We start from the raw sequence: 24,271 nt of genomic DNA on the forward strand, positions 1-24,271 counted from the left end.
GAAGTACCAGGAATCACAAGAGAAGCGAAGGCATAAGTGTTCGAAAACAGGCGTATCGCAAGCGAACCTGTAGAAGAAAAAGTGAAAATCAGTTGTGGATCAGTTTTCAACATGTTCCACGACATATTGAACACGACATAGGTCGCAGCCCTCTGGGTTCCGCAACCGCTCACACTATTTCAAAAATCTACTGACCTGAAGCAGTAGCGAAAGCGGTGCAGCTGTGTCAGGGCAATCCAGATGGGGTCTTTAGCCGCCTAATCAGCATGGACGACTGCTGACTATATCACTATGGGCTCGAGACAAAGGGGCAAAGCAAGTAGTGGAAACTGGATGAATCACTGATACGAGAGAGCTGAACATATCCAACCGTCATTGGGCAAGGTGGAGCTGAGTATTTTTGGGACTGCCATGGTGTGGTGTGCTAACAGATTATGCTTGTTTGGTGAAAACGGTCGCAGGAACATACTACCGAAGAGTCCTCAATAAGTTACAGAGGCTGTGAAGCATCGACGAAAGCTGTCCAAGGGGGTATTTTTCTAGACGATACCGCACCAGCTCATTCTGCGCAGAACACAGTAACAATTCCTCCTTCTGTGGGGTGTCAGATTTAGTCTCTCCCTCCACGCTGTCCTGATACAGTATTCCGCGGCATTTTCTTCTTTCCTCAGATGAAGAGCCGGCCGAAGTGGCCGTGCGGTTCTAGGCGCTGCAGTCTGGAACCGCGGGACTGCTACGGTCGCAGGTTCGAATCCTGCCTCGGGCATGGATGTGTGTGATGTCCTTAGGTTAGTTAGGTTTAACAAGTTCTGAGTTCTAGGGGACTAATGACCTCAGCACTTGAGTCCCATAGTGCTCAGAGCCATTTGAACCACCTCAGATGAAGAAACTATTGCGTGCGAGGTATTTACGGAATGCTGACGAGGTGATTTTCGAGATAAATTGTTTCCTAAACAGAGAAAATGCAGACTTCTATAAAGAAGGTCCCTGCTAAGACAGCTATCGTCGGGGGAAGAAATGTGTCGCATTAAAATACGACTGTGTAGAGGAGACTAAAAGCACTCCATCTTCAGGCCACGAGTGGCCTACTAGGACCATCCGACCGCCGTGTCATCCTCGATAGAGGATGCGGATAGGAGGGGCGTGGGGTCAGCACACCGCTCTCCCAGTCGTAAGATGGTATTCTTGACCGACAGCGCTTAACTTCGTTGATCTCACGGGATCCGGTGTTGCCACTGCGGCAAGGCCGTTGCCACGTAGAGGAGACTAAGCCCATCACCAAGTTTCATTATCAGAGTTTCATATTTTTATATGACAATTAAAAGATTTTGTTTGCCATTATTACAACACTTGTGTAACTTTCAAACTGTTGTTAGCGGGAAGTTTAGGATGTGGATGCGTGTTGCAGTAACGGGCGGCCGGGCAGCCTGGCGGTGAGCGAGCGGTTCGCCATCGACTGGGGCACGTACATGTCCAGTCGCAACGACGTGGTCTACGTGAAGCTGGACGTGCGCGGCTCCAGGGGGCAGGGCAGTCGCGCCCTCTTCCGCAGGCTCGGCGGCGTCGAGGTCCAGGACCAGATCGCCGTGCTCAGGTAGGCCTCGCCGCCCACCGCCCACCGCCTATTGCCGCCGCTCGGACGTGCTGCGTGAGCCATACCCGCGTGATCTGGTAGTCTGACTGCTGCCGCTCACACGTGCTACATCCCTCGTTCCCAGCTACCCCAACTCAATTCACGGCTTCAGGGTTTTACGATAATACAGCTATGTGCTGACCTTAAGGGCGAAGCTCACTTCCACACGATGTGTCACTGCCAAGTCACTTTTCTCCATGTGACATGACCACACACATAAATAACTCCTACATAATAATACAGAAGGTAAAGGGTGACAATTATTGAACTATGTGAAATAAAATAGTCATAACTCCTGAACGGTTTGCGTTAGGACGTTCAAACTGCACGATTTGCCGCGGGACCTGATGGGAATTGTATGGTTTGGTTTAGCACCGAAGCCCACTTTCATTTGGATGGGTTCGTCAATAAGCAAAACTGGCGCATTTGGGGGACTGAGAATCCGCATTTCACCATCGAGAAGTCTCTTCACCCTTAACAGGTGACTGTCTGGTGTGCAATGTCCAGTCAATTAATAATCGGTGTGATATTTCTTGATGACACGATGACTACCGTGAAGGTTTTGGAAGATGATTTCATCCCCATGACCCAAACTGACGCTGATTTCGACAATATGTGGTTCATGGAAGACGGACCTCGACCCCATCGAAGCAGGAGAGTGTTTAATGTCCGGGAGGAACATTTTAGGGAGCACATTCTGGCTCTTGGGTACTCAGAGACCACTCTGGTATGGGCCTCGATTGGCCGCCATATTCTCCGGATCAAAACATATGCGACGCCTTTTCGTGGGGCTATATTAAAGACAAGCTGTACAGCATGCCTAGCTTTTTTTCGTCTATCTATATCCGGATCCCGCTGCAGCTACTGCCGGGTCTGGGTGCTGACGAGTCCTCTCCATTTGGCTCGGTCCTCCCACCACTTTTCTTCCACCACTTGCTGCCAGGTCACACCTCTCCTTTCCACAGATATTCTCACTCCCATTTTCCACTGTGTTCTTGGGCCACCTCTAGGTCTTTTTCCATCCATCTTCAGTTCTTCTTAACATGCCCATACCAGCTTAATCTCTTCTTTTTTTTCAATTTCTTCTCTCATACTTTCTAGTTTAAGGTCGTTTGTAATCTCTACATTCCTTATCGTGTCCATTGTTGTTTTTACCTAAACTGCTCTGCGATATTCCATTTCCCCTGCTTGCAGTCTGCTCCAATCCCTTTCTGTCATTGTCCATGTTTCTCCACCATAGGTGACAATATGGAAGTAATAATTCTTATAGACAAGGAGTTTTGCTTTTTCTGAAACTTCCTTATTCGAAATCAGGCGTTTTATTGTTTGGTAGAAGTTGCCAACCTTCTGTAACCTCCTATTAATTTCGTTGGTTATTCTTCCATCCCTAGATATTTCGCTCCCTAAATAAGTGAAACTTTCTACCACTTTGAGGAGTTCTCCATTCATGGTAATATTTCCGTTGATCCCTTCCTATCTTCCAAATACCATTACTTCACTGTTATCTTTATTTATTTTTAATCCATACCTTTTCATTATTTCCTTCCACACATCAACTTGTAACTGTACATCTACCTCTTTATCACCCCATATTACCATATCATCTGCAAAAATCATCTTTTGTCTTTTCCTTTTATTATATCTTTAACTGCCCTATTCATTCCCTCCATACCAACAATATAAAGTGCAGGAAATAGAATACTTCCTTGCTTAAATCCTTGTCTTATTTCGAAGTATTCAGAGTTCCCCAATGGTGTTCCAATTCTACAATTGTGTCCTCTGTACATTCTCTTTATTACATTAATGTATCCATCTTCTATATCTATCTTCTTCATTTCTCCCCAGAGTCTTTCCCTGTTAACTGAGTCATATGCCTTTTCTATGTCTATAAAAACCGTTCATCTGTGTAACAGCTGCTCTCGGCGACTCAGGCACCGCACGCGTTCACTGCGGAGGGGATGGGAGATTACTCTACATGGGATGGGAGGTTACTCTACATGGGACATGACCCGCTGCCTAGGGCAGGAGTCTGGCGACGAACAGCATGTCAGCGGCGCTGTGGCACCAAGTCCCATCAGAAGACTCGCAAGGAACCCCTTGAGAGCGAGGTCGCAAAAGGCCATTGATGTTTACGGCATTCGACGCCCCACATGTTGTCTGTCACAATACTGAACGCTAATGGCAACATGGGGCGGGGCTGGAGGTAACGAGCGGTGAGCACATCATCAGGCTTCGGAGCGTAAGTGAACAGCTTAGTCGACAAGTTACCCACACCAGTGTTAGAGTGCTAGTGGTGTTGATACAAAGCCGAGAAATGGTAACGACAAACAAAGCAAACACTGCATTGTATCTACAACAGTTGCTGAAGTTGACATTTCGTCAGAGGGGAACCCAAGGAATTTCGTCGACTGAGAAAGAGGTGGCAGATGAAATATTAGCGTCTCTGCAAGATGAGTCAGTGGAATGTGTGGTGTTGTATATACTCGACTGTGCAGATAGTGTATACAGGGTGGTCCATTGCTCGTGACCGGGCCAAATATCTCACGAAATAATCGTCAAACGGAAAAACTACAAAGCACGAAACTTATCTAGCTTGAAGTGGGAAACCATATGGCGCTATGGTTGGCCCTCTAGATGGCGCTGTCATAGGTCAAACGGATATCAACTGCGTTTTTTAAAATAGGTACCCCCATTTTTATTACGTATTCGTGTAGTACGTAAAGAAATATGAATGTTTTAGTTGGACCACTTTTTCGCTTTGTGATGGATGGCGCTGTAATAGCCACAAACATATGGCTCACAATTTTAGACGAACAGTTGGTAACAGGTAGGTTTTTAAATTAAAATACAGAACGTAGCTACGTTTGAACATTTTATTTAGGTTGTTACAATGAGATACGTGTACCTTTGCGAACTTACCATTTCTGAGAACGCATGCTGTTACAGTGCGATTACCTGTAAATACCACATTAATGCAATAAATGCTCAAAATGACGTCCGTCAACCTCAATGCATTTGGCAATACGTGTAACGACATTCCTCTCAACAGCGAGTAGTTCGCCTTCCGTAACGTTCGCACATGCACTGACAATGCGCTGACGCATGTTGTCGGTCGTTGTCGGTGGATCACGAAAGCAAATATTCTTCAACGTTCCCTACAGAAAGAAATCCGGGAACGTCAGATACGGTGAACGTGTGGGCCATGGTGTGGTACTTCGACGACCAATCCACCTGTCATGAAATATGGTATTCAATACCGCTTCAACCGCACACGAGCTATTTGCCGGACATCCATCATATTGGAAGTACATCGCCATTCTGTCATGCAGTGAAACATCTTGTAACATCGGTAGAACATTACGTACGAAATCAGCATACATTGAACCATTTAGATTGCCATCGATAAAAAGGGGGCCAATTATCCTTCCTCCCATAATGCCGCACCATACATTAACCCGCCAAGGTCCCTGATGTTCCACTTGTCGCAGCCATCGTGGATTTTCCGTTGCCAAATAGTGCATACTATGGCGGTTTGCGTTACCGCTGTTGGTGAATGGCGCTTCGTGGCTAAATAGAATGCGTGCAAAAAATCTGTCATCGTCCCGTAATTTCTCTGTGCCCAGTGGCAGAACTGTACACGAAGTTCAAAGCTGTCGTCATGCAATTCCTGGTGCATAGAAATATGGCACGGGTGCAATCGATGTTGATGTAGCATTCTCAACACCGACGTTTTTGAGATTCCCGATTCTCGCGCAATTTGTCTGCTACTGATGTGCAGATTAGCCGCGACAGCAGCTAAAACATCTACTTGGGCATCGTCATTTGTTGCAGGTCGTGGTTGTCGTTTCACATGTGGCTAAACAATTCCTGTCTCCTTAAATAACGTAACTATCCGGCGAACGGTGCGGAGACTTGGATGATGTCGTCCAGGATACCGAGCAACATACATAGAATTCGCCCATTGGGCATTTTGATCACAATAGCTATACATCAACACGATATCGACTTTTTCCGCAGTTAGTAAACGGTCCTTTTGAACACGGGTAATGTATCACGAAGAAAATACTGTCTGCACTACGGAATGTTACGTGATACCACGTACTTATACGTTTGTGACTATTACAGCGCCATCTATCTCAAAGCGGAAAAAGTGGTCCAACTAAAACATTCATATTTCTTTACGTACTACACGAATATGTAATAAAAAATGGGGGTTATTATTTTTAAAAAAACACAATTGATATCCGTTTGACGTATGGCAGCGCCATCTAGCGCGCCAACCATAGCGCCATCTGGTTTCCCCCTTCAAGCTAAACGAGTTTCGTTCTTTGTAGTTTTTTCGTTTGGTGCTTATTTCATGAGATATTTATTTGGCCTGATAAATGTGACCACCGTGTATAATGAGTACAATGACGACGATACCTGCTTAACAAGTGAAAGTGATACTTGAACAGGTGTCGAGCCATGTACTTCATCATCCTTGTCGGGCAGGGAGGCACAAATACCATCTCCAGGGAAACGTAGTATAGGACAATCATTGTTCAAGGAGCATAATTACGTACATGAAAGGTCATGCGCAGCATAGTAAAAAATAATTCCGAACAGATTTCCAGAAAGTCCGCAGCAATACGACCGTATTGTGCATAAGAAAAACTATGGATATTCAAGGGAAAACAAGGCGCACTGCTTACAAAAACAAGTGCCCGCACGTTTCAAGGATGCTTGACACAATTTACAGAATGTGCATGATAGTGACCACCTCCGCGACATAGATTACAGTTATTAAAGGGAAGCAATGGATGGTTGCATAACTTCAAAAAGTGCTACGGAATTGGAAGCCGTAAGATAACGAAATTTCAAACAAAGCGTGAACTTGACGATGCACATCAGACTGCGGGAACGGCCCGAAAGTCTGTACATGAGATAAATAAAATTATCCCATCGTTCAGCAAGGAATTTGTCTGCGACCAACCGGAATTTGAAGAAGAAATGCATATTAAGCGAACGCTGTAAATTATAGGAACCAATAGATTTCTATCAAGATCAGTTAACATCAATGCCTTAACGCAGTCGTATACAATTATGCCGACTGTTAATCTGGATAGAAATTTGGTTGGAAAGTATTTGTTGTACTGCGAGAAGTTGGAGGTGCTCTGCCCCCTACAATTCATTCTCTTGCAAGAGCAGTAGGGAATATTTAGTCACAGCAAGCGGGATTGGGAAAATGAGCGGAGAACTACGTACAGCTATGGCATGACTACTGCTTTTGGCCAATAGCTGATCATAAAAACTTGATCTTGCTTGATCCTGGGCTGAGGATAAAAATTATAGTCCTTTAGAGCACGCTATCTCTCCTGAAAAGTGCATGAATTGTAGTTCATACCACCTGGAACAGCTGGACAAATTCAGCCTCTGTATGTTTTTTGCGTGCCTATGAAACATATTATCGCAATATCTGGATCTACGCCTTAAAGGATATCCCGTTTCATGATCAGCTCCACGACAGACTGTTTCGCAGTCGATTCTATGCCATCACAATCCATCAGTTCTCATGACTCCGTTACACCAATGTGCTTCTATATGGATTCCTTAAGAGTGGGTACCTAGCTGAGGTCCTGTACAGTTTGTATCTCCGAAGGAGTTCGTTTCTGATCATGATGGTGTGAACCTTTGTGATCTCTGTGGCACGCCATTTTGAAATAATTGTTCATGATGCAAGTTAATGGTTTGTTATGAACATTTCTTGAATGTCGCCGACGTTCGTTTTATGAAATGTAATACGTACATCCCATAAAAGGTTGATCACTGCACCTCCGGGACACTCATTTTCTGTCACCCTCCTAATGCACATGATGACCCATTAGCAGCTAATATTTTTCCTATCACAATTGTTAATACAATATTTCCAAGTGAGCCTTACTGAAGACTGAACTTACCACCTCGCACTAAAAGGGTTCCTTATCTGTGCTGATGGCAGGTGACCCGACCTGGTTCGAACTCATGGATGCAGCCGGTGGCCCCCAGGCGTCTCGCCATCTGGCATGGACCTGCTATCATGGTGGCGCTGCTGGACTCCAAATGAATCTGCCTCAAAATTCACACATATTTATAAGGCTTAGACGCGCTTATGTTGCATTACTACCTAGCCGCCGGTCACGCAGCTGACAACAGGGGTCCTGTCCTGACGTGTCACTGCCCTGTCCACTTTGAACTGCTGCACGGTGCAAGTTTCCGCTGAGTATGGCTAGCCCGTCGCGCGATTCTTTCGCGTGTAAGTCATTCTGACTACGGCCGTTGCCACGCTAGGCTTACAAGCCCACGGTCCCTACGAGTCCGCGCAGAGTACGGTGGCAGATGTGCAGTGAGCAGTTTTCGTCCAAAGCGCTGTTCGAGTTCATTATTTTGTTTAGAAGGGAAGTCAGCCATCGTTTGCCCCCTTTCGGTCGGTCAGTGATAACAGAATTGAGGCGTATGCCCCGCAGTCTTTCCCAAACCATTTTACAGAAACTAGCTGGTAAAAATATTTTATTTTTGCCTTACTTAAAGCCTTGTGTGTCAGCTTCATGATTTTACCATCACTTCGTTAATAATGATAATTATTGTGATATTTGCATGGATGTAAGACACTGCCTGAAATTCTAGAAAGTTTGCAATGAGAAATATGAGTCCGTATGATTTTGTGTTTGGTACAGATCATATAATATGTTGCTGCATATGAAATTAGCTAACATACTGAACGTTTCTTTAGACTTGGGTGGAGATTTCTGTCTGTCACCAAGCTCGAGAGGACTGATGTAATGTAACACACTCGTTAGCTGTACCGCAGCCAGAATGGAATATCCATGATATTCCTCGTATTTCATAAACAGTTCGAGATATCGGACTGACATTTTGGCGAATGATAGCATGGAAAGAGGAGAGTGTTTTGTCATATGGTTATTACGAAAAACTTCATTATCTACCATGTCATTCCATTCACTACAGACTTTTTCGATAAAAGAATATAATTGTTAAGGGCCATTCACTACAGACTTTTTCGATAAAAGAATATAATTGTTAAGGGCCATTTATAGCTGGCGAAACGACAAATGCTACAGGTCTTTGAACAACATAAGTGAAGATATTAACGTTCACTTTTCTACCAAAGATGTGCCTTCTCATGAGCTACTGACCTTACTTTCCCTCAGTTCCTCACTTTATAAAACTAATAAGCCACTGTTTCAGAATTCCCTCGCAAATGCGTCTGCAAAATATGTTAGTTAGATGACAGTGTGTAAACTGCGCTGAGGTTTGGCAAAAGAAGCAGATTTTAACTTGGAAACAAGAAAATGATTAGGTTTTACTCAAAACGCTTTTCTGAAAGTTACAAATGATTAACAAGCCAGGCGAAAATAAATCGCTGCTTTCGTTGCATGTTCAGCGGAATTTTAGATACTAACCAAAGCAGGAGTGACAGATCTTTTTGAACGGTCACCTTGCTAGCGAGGGCGTGGAGGCCTGCACTTAATATTTATAAGAAAAAAAAGTGAGCATAGGTCTCAGTTTCGAAGAGAATCCCCTCCAGCGCTCGCTATTTCTCCTCCTGCGCCTGCCCATAACCCCACCACTACCGTTTTCTCTTTCCGTGCTACCATTTCACAAAATATCTGTTCGCTATCTCAGACCGTTTAAGAAATATGAGGAATGTTGTGGATATTTCACCTTGGCTTCATCGCTAGTTTGCGCTATAGCAAATGAGTGTGCTACATCAGTTCAATTTTCTCGAGGTTGGTGACAGATAGAGACCTCCACCCAATTCTAAAGAAGAATTCAGTATCTTACCTAAATTTGATATGCAGCAACATACTATGTAATATGCGTTATCTACCGATTGCGCATCTGTCGGCCACGTTATTTTGCGTGGACTCTACTAAAGTAGTGGGAATATTTGTAGAAAAATTAACATTGTCGGTTGAAATAGCTGCGAACAGTGTATGTGCAATATTGTGAGATCCAGTATACTGGCAAATCCAGCCAAATAGTACTACATTTGAGATCGGTACTACACTATACAGGGTGTTACAAAAAGGTACGGCCAAACTTTCAGGAAACATTCCTCACACACAAATAAAGAAAAGATGTTACGTGGACACGTGTCCGGAAACTCTTAATTTCCATGTTAGAGCTCATTTTAGTTTCGTGAGTATGTACTGTACTTCCTCGATTCACCGCCATGATTTCGTACGGGATACTCTACCTGTGCTGCTAGAACATGTGCCTTTACAAGTACGACACAACATGTGGTTCACGCACGATGGAGCTCCTGCACGTTTCAGTCGAAGTGTTCGTACGCCTCTCAACAACAGATTCAGTGACCGATGGATTGGTAGAGGCGGACCAACTCCATGGCCTCCACGCTCTCCTGAACTCTACCCTCTTCACTTTCATTTATGGGGGCATTTGAAAGCTCTTGTTTACGCAACCCCGGTACCAAATGTAGAGACTCTTCGTTCTCGTATTGTGGGCGGCTATGATACAATACGCCATTCTCCAGGGCTGCATCAGCGCATCAGGGATTCCATGCGACGGAGGGTGGATCCACGTATCCTCGCTAACGGAGGACATTTTGAACATTTCCTGTAACAAAGTGTTTGAAGTCACGCTGGTACGTTCTGTTGCTGTGTGTTTCCACTCCATGATTAATATGATTTGAAGAGAAGTAATAAAATGAGCTCTAACATGGAAAGTAAGCGTTTCCGGACACATGTCCACATAACATATTTTCTTTCATTGTGTGTGAGGAATGTTTCCTGAAAGTTTGGCCGTACCTTTTTGTAACACCCTGTATAACAAGGCATCAAAGATTCAAATGGTAGAGCGTGGAACTCGGTATAAAGACAGTTAGCTCTGTGCGGTGTTAGTGTGTGCGAATGTGCTATTCCTGCAGACACGAAACAGACACCGTTAGTGGCATTACGTATTGTGCATATAAACCACGATTGTGACATAGCCACGCAGAAAACAGTTGTCATGTTATGGAAAGGGAAAATCGATGCTTAGAAGGAAATGGGTCTATCTAATAGTGAAACCAGCAAGAAGTTGAACCGTTCAAGTACAGTAATTTATATTTTCGTTAGATTCGAGCACGATATGGACACAACGGTAAAGATAGGCAAAGTAGAAAATTATCAGAGATATCGAAATGTTTACTTTAGCGCAGAGAAAGGGCCACAAAGCGTTATTCTTCTCAGCTTGTTGGTGATTCAAAATTGCTAGTAACAGCCCGAAGTGTATGACAAGTTTTGTCCAATGAATGCATCTTGAATTCAAGAAACGAATGCAGAAACCTGCTGCAACATACACACATAAAGAGGCTGGATTCGAGTTTACTGAAAAACATACGTCATGAACTTGAGAATGGGATAAAGCGATCTTCATTCATGAGAAGAAGTTTAATTTTGAAGGTCTGCATGGATTTCAAGTATAATTGGCATGCTCTGAGAACGGAGCAGCAGGTATGAATGAGCAGAAATTTTAGTGAATGAAGTTTTATGACTTGGGCAGCGTTTTCCAAAAAAAGGTAAATCACCCACTGCTTTGGTAAACAATAGGATGAACACTAACGAGTATACTAAGATGCTAGACATGGAATGTATGAGGACCTAGGGGACGGAAGTCTAAAGGTTTCAACAAGATAATGCATCTTTCCAGGTTTCTGCCCATCAAAAGTGTGGTTTTAAGATAAAGATATCGATGGCTTGCCATGGCCTGCAGGTAGCATGGATCTGAACCCCGTGGGAAATATTTGGGGAATACTTTCACGTCGTGTTTATAGCAATGGCAGAAATTTGATGCCGTGTGTGAGCTGAAAAGAGCGATACGAGAAGAGTGGATGATAATTTCATTACAAGAACCACAAATCACAGCCAAATCAACGCCGAAGAGAATTTGTGAGATAACGGGGAATAACGGAGGTTGGTCAATGCACAAACAATACAATAACACAACAGGAAAGTGAGGGCCTTTATACCAATTTCCATCTAGGAAATGCAAACGCCTTGTTTTGTTACTGTTGTTATGAAAGGAACTATGTAATTCCGTCACTACTGTTTGTGATTTATATGTATCAACTACTTTCATAATAACGTCCATAAATGTATGCTGCAGCCATTGTATATTACTTTCGTAGGAACCCTGCGTTTATATTGATTTCCACTACCATACAATACTTCGTGGTGATTTTCCGACAACTTCGTACTAATCTCTCTATAAACTGAACAGTGGCACTACAATGCAATACCAAAAACTCCGCCACTCGAAACGAATATCGATTTCAGAGAATAAACATCATAATCATAGAATAATTATTTCGTCCTTAAAGTGATAATATTCATTAAATGAAGAGGAGTTTGTATCGCAACAAATTCTGTTTAAGTACATTACAATAACACACACATCCTTCAATAAAATAAAATTCCTGTCATTGAACTAAACTGGTAGCATATATTCCCTGTGGCAGCTCGACTGGCATACTAAATCATCCGATATTAATCCTACAGAAAATGTCTGGAACTGATTGCAACACCGGATGAAACGTTGCAATCAACGTGCCCCCACATTTTGTTAGCTTTGCCGGATCAAATCACGAATGAGTAGGTATAGCTCAATATGGTACACTTTCTGCCTAGCTGTCATGAAGCTGGCCAGTGTGGCCGTGCGGTTCTAGGCGCTTCAGTCTGGAACCGAACGACGGCGACCGTCGCAGGTTCGAATCCTGCCTCGGGCATGGATGTGTGTGATGTCCTTAAGTTCGTTAGGTTTAAGTAGTTTTAAGTTACAGGGCACTGATGACCTCAGGTGTTATGCCCCATAGTGCTCAGAGCCTTTGTTTTTGTTTTTTTTTAACTTGTTAGTTTGCCTGGAAAAAGTCATTTTGTTCGAGAGCCCCCATCACGTCTGAGCTCAATTTTTAAAACACAATGACATGAGGATGTCAACGACATTGGATTGTTTCCCTTACCCATCTTGTATACGCTTTGTTTCAGCTATTGGATAAATTTAGTTTCTTTAAAGAAAAAAATTTTATATACGGCGTATTATGGTAAAAAAGGGGGCTAATTCATCCGCAGATTCTTCATGGAAACTGACAGGGATTTCATTGCACTTCGAGTTTTGTGAAATTTTACCAGTAAAATACTGCGTTGCCCCTACTAAGAAATCCTCTTTCACTAACTCCAGGAATAGAGTTAACTCACAAGATGGATGGGAAACTGTTTAGTTTGGACCTCCTAAAAGCAAGAACTCAAACATTTACTGCAGCATTAGTTGAGATACATTACGCTGATACAACGTAGTTGCAGCAGAGTCCTAAGAACGAATGAGGTTAGTCCTGCATGCATCCACCACATGATGCAAATATATTGGTCTGAAACTGAATACCAGTGATACACTGTTACGTCCCCAGTCAGCACCTCGGGAAGAACGGTAAATATCAGTGTCACTATCGATGGAGTTTGTTTTTAGTAGTTAACACTTTTCCTTACCTTGGTAAAATCCCCACAGGAAGTATAAGTACAGATTCGGAAATCCAGCACAGAATTAACAGTGATGGAGAATCCTTTTCGAAATTAGGGTTCCGAGTATTTGACTGTCATTATGTGGGTGTTGCAACAAAGATCCTCGGATACAATTCAGTTGTAATGCCCACCCTGCCTTATGGATCTGAACTGTGGACATGTTACATACGACATATTAAAAAGCTGGAACTATATCATCAGCAGTGATTAGAACACTGGACTCCCATTCGGGAGGACGACGGTTCACACCCACGTCCGACCATCCACATTTAGGTTTTTCGTGATTTCCCTAAATCTCTCCAGGTAAATGCCAGGATACGATATGGTAGTGCCTGTGTTATTCTGAATTTCGATGCAAAGTTGCTTTGGACACGCATGTATGTCCAAAGGAACAGGCTCTGCGGCGAGTACAGGCGTTAGGAAATACATTAAATGTATTCGCAGTTGCAAATATGGACAACCACCAGTTGCATAATGGAATGACGACAGTGAAAATTCATGCCGAACGGCTCGCGATAAGCGGGAAATCCCGGTTCGCGTCCCGGACCGACACAAATTTTCACTGTCGGCATTCTAATATGCAACTGGTGGTTGTCTATATTCGCAAAGCACGTCCAAAGGAACTTTGCATCGTAGTTCAGAATAACACAGACACTGCAATATCGTATTTATCCGCCGACACCGCGCAAGCGACTTTCAAGTAAAATGTCTCGCATGTGCGAGAATATACATAATGGATCTACGAGTACAGGTTGTAGAAGCATGTTTGACGACATATGGAATTTTGGGTCTGGCCGTGAGTCATGCACGGATAGCCAAATGGCAAGACACTGCTCCCGATAAGCGAGTGATCCAGTTCGTGTGCTGGTCCGTCATAAATTTTCAGTGTCGTTATTCCATTACACAGTTGATGGTTGACCATATTCGCAACTGCGAATGCATTTAATCGAAATGCCGGGATGGTTCCATTCAAAAGGCACGGACGATTTCCTTACCCTTTCTTGATACAATTTTCCATTCCCCATCCATGATACAATCCGAGCTTGTGCTTCGTCTCTAATGACCTCAACGTCAACGGGATGTTGAAACTAATTTTCCTTCCTTTCTTTAATATCACCAGCGATGACTGATGATGATTCTGCATATAAAATGGCAAGACAGACGCACAAATGTCAGTATCCTTGAACAGGCATACACAACTCCGACAGTTTCAAGATACCAGTTAAGATGGACATAGGATGCAGTTCACGTAGAAGCGATGGTTTTAAGAAGCCAGTTACAATGGTTGGGGCGTGTTGTCCACGTGGCCAGTAATCAATTTTTCGCTGTGCGGGTGATCAGAGGAGACGATATAAGGACGTAATCAAGGCTATCACGAAGATGTGTCACATTAATGTTTACAGTGTTTAACCGTTCATCCTGGAGCTCACTAATTCACTGGGGGCACTTCCCCTTGAATAATAGAGCCCAAAACAGCGACTGAAGAGAAAATGCTGAGCCGAAATGGAAGGACACAAGCTGCTCCACGTGGGACGAGACGTCATTACATCGGCAAACTGTGTACCTCTCGCCTCGGACACAGAGATGAGTGGAAGACGAACCTACTCCACTACAAGTGTTCACTATAATGATGACGATGGCTAAGAAGTCCTCACACCATTCACAAATTTTTCTTTTCATAACCCGTTTTTTTTCAAGTCGTGTGACTAGGGCCACCCGTCGGGTAGACGATTCGCCGGGTGCAAGTCTTTCGATTTGACGCCACTTCGGCGACTTGCGCGTCGATGTGGATGAAATGATGATGATTAGAACAACACAACACCCAGTCCGTGAGCGGAGAAAATCTCCGGCCCAGCGGGGAATCGAACCCGAGCCCTTAGGATTGACATTCCGTCGCGCTGACCACTCAGCTACCGGTGGCGGACTTCATAACCCGTTGATAAACTACATGTAATGCTTTTCGGCAAGCAAGAAATATTGCATCTACCTGATTGCATGGATCCATAAGAGAAAAGATGAAAGATAGCAGCTTCTGTGGAAGCATACTGTCAGTTTGCTATCGTCCCTTACGAGGGAACCTCCCCATCGCACCCCCGCAGATTTTGTTATAAGTTGGAACAGTGGATAGACCTTGAAAATCTGGACACAGATCAATCGAGAAAACAGGAAGAAGTTGTGTGGAACTACGAAAAAAAGAAGCAAAATATACGAACTGAATAGTCCATGTGCAACATAAGCAACATTAAGGATATTGTCAGCTCAGGAGCGCCGTAGTCCCGTGGTAAGTGTGAGCAGCTCGGGAACGGGAGGTCCTTGGTTCAAGTCTTACATCGAGTGAAAATTTTTCTTTCTTTATTCTGTTCACTGTAATAAGTTTAGTGCATGTGTTTTGCCACCGCACCGCAAAACCGTGCGATAAGTAGACGAAAGGACGTGCCTCTCCAATGGGCACCGAAAACATTTGCTCGCAAGGTCATAGGTCAACCGATTCCTCCACAGGACAACACTTCTGATATATTCTATACGACACTAGTGACGGCATGTGCGTCACCTGACAGGAATATGTTGTCGACCCATCTAACTTGTACACTTGGCGAATAGGTAAAAGGATTCTTCTACCTTGCCCGATTTAGGTTTTCTTGTGGATGTGATAATCACTCCCAAAAAAGTGATGAAAACATAAAAGTTTGTCACATAAACTGCAACAAATGAATGCAACAGTTTCACAGTCGCACAGTTTTCCCTGTGCTCTGTCAAAACATATGTTTTTAACGTTTTCAAATTTTTCCGTGTGTAGACCGTCAAATCCTACATGTGTCCAAGCAAATCTGAACATGTACTGGAATTTTGGAGAACGAAGTTGATTATGTGTGAGTGCCTAAACTTTGATAATTGTCTGAAAATAAAAAGTTTTTCACCCGAAGGAGGCTTGAACCAAAGACCTTTTGTTTCGCAGCTACTCACGCTGACCACGGGACCACAGCACTTCAGAGTTCAGAATGTCCATGATGTTGCCTATCTTGCGCATGCACTACTCAGTTTGTATATTTTGCTTATTTTTTTCATTGTTCCACACAACTTCTTCCTGTTTTCTCGATTGATCTGTGTTCAGTTTTTGAAGGCCTATCCATTGTGCCAACTTGTAATTAAATCTGAGAGGGGTGCGATGGGGAGGTTCCCTTGTTAGAATGATGTAGTTGATTACGGTAAGAAATGTCTCCATCATGTAGGGGGCAGCAGCTTTACTTTGATGTTTGGAACAAACAACAGGATGACCAATGAAATGCGTCTGAAACGGACCTGAGAGCACACGGGAGTTAACTAGGGACAAAGAAGGTAGTGTGGGCTACAGGAATGGCGTGTGGCGGCCCCTTTCCGGAGGCCGCGCGGTGTCTGTGCCGGCCGCATGCATTATTCAGTGGGCTGTAATGCGAAGGCGGCCGGGCCACGCCGCTCGCCGCAGCGAATTCCTGGCCAGAAGTCGCGCCGCGACCCCTGACCGCCGCCGCCGCCCGCAGCCGGAGGCGGCATGCCCCTGCCGTGTCGCAACACCAGCCGCCAGCCCTTGTTTCCAAAATACCCAGTGGCGCGGTATTATTCCAGGCCTGGTATGTGGTCCTCATAGCGCAGCGTTTTGCACTCTAAATCGCCAAAGAAACTGGTATAGCATGCGTATTCAAATACAGAGATATATGAACAGGCAGAATACGGCGCTGCGATCGGCAACTGCTACATAAGATAACCAGTGTCTGACGCAGTTGTTCGCTTGGTTACTGCTGCACAATGGCAGGTTATCAAGATTTGAGAGAGTTTAAACATGGTGTTAGAGTCGGCGCCCGAGCGATGGCACACAGCATCTCCGAGGTAGCGATGAAGTGGGGATTTCACGAGTGTACCGTGAATATCAGGAATGCGGTAAAACTTCAAATCTCCGAATTCGCTGCTGCCGGGAAAAGATCTTGCAAGAATGAGGCCAATGACGACTGAAGGGAACCGTTCATCGCGACAGACGTGCAACACTTCGGCAAATTGTTGCAGATTTCAGAGTGGGACCATCAACAAGTGTCAGCTTGCGAACAATTCGACGGAACATCATCGATATGGGCTTTCGGAGGCGAAGGCCCAGTAGTGTACCATTGATGACTCCACGACACAAAGCTTTAAACGTCGCCTGGGCCCTTCAACACCGACATTGGACTGTTGATGACTCGGAACATTTTGCCTGGTCGTACGAGTCTCGTTTCAAATTCCATCGAGCGCATGGTAGTGTACAGGTATCGAGATAACCTCACGAATCCATGGACCCTGCATATCAGCAGGGGAGTGTTCAAGCTGTTGGAGGATCTGTAATGGTGTGGGGCGTGTGCAGTTGGAGTGATATGGGACCCCTCGTACGTCTAGATATGACTGACAGGTGACACACATGCGATCACCTGCATTCATTAATGCCCATTGTCCATTCCGACGGACTTCGGTAATTCCAGCAGGACAATGCGACACCCCACACGTCCAATATTGCTACAAAGTGGCTCCATGTACACTCTCCTCAGTTTAGACGTTTGCCCTGGCCACCAAACTCCCCATACATGAACAATGTTGAGCGTATCTGGGATGCCTTGGAACGTGTTGTTCAAAAGAGATCTTCGCACCCTCGTACTCTTGCGGATTTATGGACAGCCCTGCAGGATTCGTGGTGTCAGTTCCCTCCAGCACTACTTCAGACATTAGTCGAGTCCCTGCCACGTCGTGTTGCGGCACTTCTGCGTGCTCGCGGGGGGCCTGCACGATATTAGGCAAAAACACCAGTTTCTTTGGCTCTTCAGTGTACGTCCCTATCTACATTACTGCCGTCTGTGCTGGACGGAAAATGATTCCATTATCTTTTATGCCATTCCAGTACCACCACAGATGGTGGTAAGCAGAGCTGCAGCTGTTTGTAAATTGTAACAGACATAGAAATCACCGCTTGAGTTGTACGGCTTTCATTTTTAAACTGGCTGTTACCTGCAGCTTCTCTTCCCTCCCATATCAGTAAAACAAAATGAAATGTGCGAATGCCTTTATTGGCCAGGAGACCCCGTTCGACTATTCAGCGACTTGGTGCAAGTCTTTTTATTTGACGCCAATTCGGCGACTCGCACGTCGATGATGATAAAGAAAAAAGACAAACGCACGCACACGCATACACACACACACACACACACACACACACACACACACACACACACACACACACACACACACAGAGGGAGAGAGAGAGAGAGAGAGAGAGAGAGAGAGAGAGAGAGAGAGAGAGAGAGAGAGCGAGAGCGAGAGAGAGTCCCGAGCGGAGGAAATCCGACTCCACTGTGAAACGAACCCATGACCCTGTGATCAAGGGTCAGCAACGCTAACCAAAAGACCATGAGCTGTAAGCGCTTATCAATAGTTTTGTTACGAAGAGTGATACTGACAGTGCTGAAATAAAACGTGGACTTCTTAAAATTATTAAATAGCGTTAAACTGACGAAGAAAGAAAATGAATAATCTGAAATTCGATTCAGTGCGAATTTTATAACATTTCTACGTGCAATAACGTCAGGTGCCCTCACGCTCTGCCTGCTGACCACGGCTGCCCTTGAGCATCGTAAATAAACGCAGTCTCACTAAAAGACTCCCACGTTGTATGTATAAAGGCGCGACGTGTCTCTGTTTGTCGTAAGGAATTTAAATGAGGTCACTGTTGAGACTTCAAGCGTCCCAGAAGCTATGAGACGCGTGACTCTCTGCAGTTAAAATGCGACTGGCTTGTGACAGATTAGAATAGCAGTACGGTTGATTTAGGAGGATGGGACCAGACAGCGAGATCATTGGTTCCATCGGGAAGGATGGGAAAGGAACCATCCCGGAATTTGCCTGAAGCGATTTAGGGAAATCACGGAAAATCTAAATCATGACGCGGGTTTGAACTGTCGTCCTCTCGAATGCGAGTCCAGTAAGCTAACCATTGCGCCACATCGCTCAGTAGAAGTATGGATCAAACACGTTGAGGATTATATAAGTATTGTACTCCTTACGTTGAAGCGTATTATATAGAACAAAACAAACAATAAAAGCGTGTTTACAACTATGATGAAGTTCATAAGTCAAAGAATAAACAGCTTTTTCAAAGAATAATTATTGTATCATATATAGCGCTCTATTCTTGAAATCATTAAGTATCTTATACTAAACACTTTTTGCAGTAGCCTATGTTCTGCCTCGGCGTTCAAGCTATCTCCATACCCGATTTCATCAAAATCGTTTCAGCTGTTTATTCGTGAAAACGTAACAGGCAGAGCTAAATCCGCATTTATAATATTAGTGTGACGTCGGACACACGCTCAAGGATACTTCAACTCAATAAAACCAGTCAATAATTAACAATCATTCGCAAATTCTGGCTTGTAATTTCCAATAGATTTTATTTAACAGTTGCATGAAACAGCAAACTTCTGTTACCCCAGAATGATATACATAATTGACCTAGAATTAGAAATGTTTGCTAAACAGACAAAATGTCTACAGGCGTCACAACTGACCTGCAAACAATAAATAATTTATTGTTAAGAATCATGCAAACAAAAAATAGTTTGCTGAGACAAACTCCCACAGAATCAGGACACCTTTGAAGAAATAACAGCAGAAATACTCACAATTTCTCTTTATCAATAAGATATTAAAAACCCAGTACAATGAAAGACATCTTTCAGGTATAACAAAATTTCAGTGACAAGTGACGGCACATCAGAGGTACGCGAAAGCTACAACTCATATCGAGCTGAATGAACGGTGGAGGAGGAAAGACGGACCCCTCGGTATCACCAGGAACAAATCATAAAATTCGCCGAAGAACTGGAGTCCACTGATAAACTCAGCGACCGCGCTATCAGTTTCAATTCAAACCGGCCGCCGCCAAGGCGTCGTGCCCAGTTAAACAACCAGCTACAACGGACGACGCACACCGCTGATTATACCACTGAATCAACAACATAAAACCACACAGCAACTGGGCAGTATCCAGAGTAACACAATCCTTAAAACATTAGAAAAATTTCAAAACAGCCAAATTAAATCTCTTGCAAAATCACTGTCTACAACAACAGTTCAACCACCCTTTGCACAAGAACCACAATACATAAACATTCACCGCGAGAACACTGCAGAATGTTTAGAAAGCAGAACATATACTCTGCCTTATCATTCTAAAAAATAACTACATACAAGAAGAAAAATAATGTCATAGGCTTAATCTCTTAATTTTACAAAAGAATGCACTATAGGTGGATTACACTTAATAGCAAAAGGCAGAAAGAACTGCCAGAAAATCTAACCTGTGACTTTTTCGGAGTGCACAGAAACACGCTTAGATAGATACTCATTGCCCGTATATCAAGTGCATCCAAAACAGGCAAATCTCATTCACACAGCCAACCACTGTCCAATAAGTTGTGCACCAATGGTCAACACAAAACAGATAACATGGACGTCCAAACACGTTTGATTCTGTAGCGTATCTGGTTGCAGACTGATACATTCTGAAGCCACCTTCACATGTGAACATCGTTTAGCAGCACAGATGAGACCAATGCCCTCTCACTGGACGCAGCACACACTCGCCGACCGCATGCACATGTCAGTCCGCAGACCCATTGCCCACGTGACAGGAAGAGGCCGAGAGCGCGCAAAGAGCGACCGCCGGCAACCAGACTGCACACCGGAGCACCAACCAACCGACCAAAACCAGCCCTCTCCCCACACCGTCGTGCGCGTTAATATCCGAAAAGCGACCAAAGAGGAAAACTGCAGGCACGCGATACAGAGTCGATCGCAGAGATCTTAAATGAATACAGAGAAGCAACTGGCGCCAAGGGCGTAACGTATCAATTAGTATGGAATGTCGACCGGTTCCGGGCTAACAAATGCCTATCATCAGGTGCAGTTACTGAAAACAAACAATGGAAGTGCGCTAAAAAATTATCTTTACATACTATGTATGTAATACACTACTGGCCATTAAAATTTCTACACCACAAAGATGACCTGCTACAGGCGCGAAATTAAACCGACGGGAAGAAGATGCTGTGACACGCAAATTATTAGCTTTTCAGAGCATTCACACAAGGTTGCCGCCGTTGGCGAAACCTACAACATACTGACATGAGGAAAGCTTCCAACCGATATCTCATACTCAAACAGCAGTTGACCGGCGTTGCCAGGTGAAACGTTGTTGTGATGCCGCGTGTAAGGAGGAGAAATGAGTACCATCACGTTTCCGACATTGATAAAGGTCGGATTGTAGCCTATCGCGATTGCGGTTTATCGTATCGCGACATTGCTCCTCGGAACGCCGTGCTGGATCCCAACGGCCTCGTACGACTAGCAGTCGAGATGACAGACATCTTATCCGCATGGTTGCAACGGATCGTGCAGCCACGTCTCGACACCTGAGTCAACAGATGGGGACGTTTGCAAGACAACAACCATCTGCACGAACAGTTCGACGACGTTTGCAGCAGCATGGACTATCAGTTCGGAGACCATGGCTGCGGCTACCCTTGACGCTGCATCACAGACAGGAGCGCCTGCGATGGTGCACTCAACGACGAACCTGGGTGCACGAATGGCAAAACGTCATTTCTTCCGATGAATCCAGGTTCTCTTTACAGCATAATTATGGTGAGGGTGGCCATTGGTTACACTTCTCGGTCACCTCTTGTTCGCATTGACGGCATTTTGAACAGTGGACATTACATTTCAGATGTGTTACGACCCGTGGCTCTACCCTTCATTCGATCCCTGCGAAAGCCTACATTTCAGCAGGATAATGCACGACCGCATGTTGCAGGTCCTGTACGGGCCTTTCTGTATACGCAAAATGTTCGACTGTTGCCCTGGCCAGCACATTCTCCAGATCTCTCACCAATTGAGAACGTCTGGTCAATGTTGGCCGAGCAACTGGCTCGTCACAATACGCCAGTCACTACTCTTGATGAACTGTGGTATCGAGTTGAAGCTGCCATCCAAGCTCTGTTTGACTCAATGCCCAGGCGTATCAAGGCCGTTATTACGGCCAGAAGTGGTTGTTCTGGGTACTGATTTCTCAGGATCTATGCACTTAATTGCGTGAAAATGCCATCACATGTCAGTTCTAGTATAATATATTTGTCCAATGAATACCCGTTTACCATCTGCATTCCTTCTTGGTGTAGCAATTTTAATGGTCAGTAGTGTACTATGTAAAAGGATGAGGACTATCATTAATAAAATTCCGACAGTGATCGGGCTAGAACGGTGAAAAATGAGAAGGGGGTCCCTTGCAATAACATGGCAACCACTAAAACAGAGAAACTGCCTGGGTGAAGAGGCCTGGTATAAGACACTTGCGTCGCGTGCTGCGACCCCGAATGCAGCTATACTGGGTTGAGTGGAGGCGACCACCGCAAGCGAGCGCACAGCAAGAAGCGACGCACGCGAAGGAGGAAGCGAAGTTGGTAAACTTTAGTGTAACGATATTATGGCCGTCTGTTAGAACGACTGGAGGTAAACGCCATGAGACCAACTAGCCTTCCCGTTCACATTCAAATTGACTTTTTTTAAATACAGCATAGGATAAAAAATGTATAAAGTGATGTTAACAATACGAAAGGTGCGTAGAAAAGTAAACTAAGACAAATTTTAAAATATTAATGAGCACATTGAAATGAGGAAACAAATCAAATAGGTGATAAAAACCACAATATAAAAACCCAGTAGCTTAAAGAAACCTGTGCATAATAAAACCCAAATGAACAACAAAATTGTCCATTTACGTGAACGGGCAGGCTAGTCGGTATAATGCCATTCACTTTCACTCGTCCTAACGGATGGCCTTGTATCCTCACACCAAAGTTCACCAACTTAGCTTCCTCCTCCGTTTGCACTGCCTTCCGCTGTGATAGCCTCCGCTCGGCCCAATCTAGCGGCACCCAGCGTCACAGCAAATGACATAAGTGTTCTGGGTCTTATCTTATACCACCCCACTTCACGTAGGCGCCTTCACTGTTTTATTACTAGTTTTCACCAAGTCTCGCGTCGGACGGCTGGTCGTGGCGTCCGAGTAGGCAGGTGGGACTCAACTAAATAGATCTATGTGTAACAAGGAAATGTATTTTGACTCGGAATGGTAAAGAGAGTCAATAAACTAAACCAAACAACGTCCGAACAGGTCTCGAAAGGTCCAATGGCACCGACCGACCGCCGTGTCATACTCAACCGATAGGTGTCACTGGTTGCGGATACGGAGGGGCATGTGGTCAGCACACCGCAAAGAAAGTTAATTACGTTGTGATATGGTGATATGAGTTTATTGTCGTTCAGATGCTAAATCGATTTGTAATTGGGATAATAAACCCTGTTTGTAAACCTACCTCCACCAGTTACTAAGTAACAGTAGGAATCGTCATTTCAGTGGAAAAGTTGGGCGGAAGGCGGGGTCCCTCCGAAACGAGTAAAAAGACAACTTCAAGGAGGAGAGAAACCCTCGCAACAGCAGACAAGCGTTTATCTTGTTACGTAGTTCTTTCACGAAAGGTTTGAAGGAATACTGTTGCAAGGTGACTTCCATAGCGTTATTGCTATACCAACAACAGGTGTCGGGGCACACCTCAACAAATGTTCCTTTCTTCCATGAGAGTCCGCATCTCGTGGTCGTGCGGTAGCGTTCTTGCTTCCCACGCCCGGGTTCCCGGGTTCGATTCCCGGCGGGGTCAGGGATTTTCTCTGCCTCGTCATGACTGGGTGTTGTGTGCTGTCCTTAGGTTAGTTAGGTTTAAGTAGTTCTAAGTTCTAGGGGACTGATGACCATAGATGTTAAGTCCCATAGTGCTCAGAGCCATTTGCACCATTTTTTTTTAATCTTCCTTGAGGACTCCCGGTAGAAGTTACATACTGTCAATATCCTGGAGGTAGGAGGCAGTCATAGATGAGGGATGTGAATTTTTGACACTTATCCTGCTGATCAAGTGCGACAAGATGTGCACATGTCCTTTTTTCGTAAGATATTTTGATGTTCCTGCGTTATTTT

At 44.5% G+C, this 24,271-nt stretch overlaps 1 protein-coding gene across 1 annotated transcript in view; it reads left to right on the top strand.

The window, feature by feature from the left end:
- The window catches only part of LOC124798538 (inactive dipeptidyl peptidase 10), a 1,422,769-nt gene that overhangs the window by 1,355,544 nt on the left and 42,954 nt on the right, over positions 1–24,271 (top strand). The window contains exon 15 of the mRNA XM_047261988.1: positions 1,409–1,594. Coding sequence (XP_047117944.1) covers positions 1,409–1,594 — 186 coding nt within the window. The remainder of the gene's footprint in view (positions 1–1,408; positions 1,595–24,271) is intronic.

This window comes from Schistocerca piceifrons, chromosome 5, assembly GCF_021461385.2.
Source record: "Schistocerca piceifrons isolate TAMUIC-IGC-003096 chromosome 5, iqSchPice1.1, whole genome shotgun sequence".
Lineage (NCBI taxonomy): Eukaryota > Metazoa > Arthropoda > Insecta > Orthoptera > Acrididae > Schistocerca > Schistocerca piceifrons.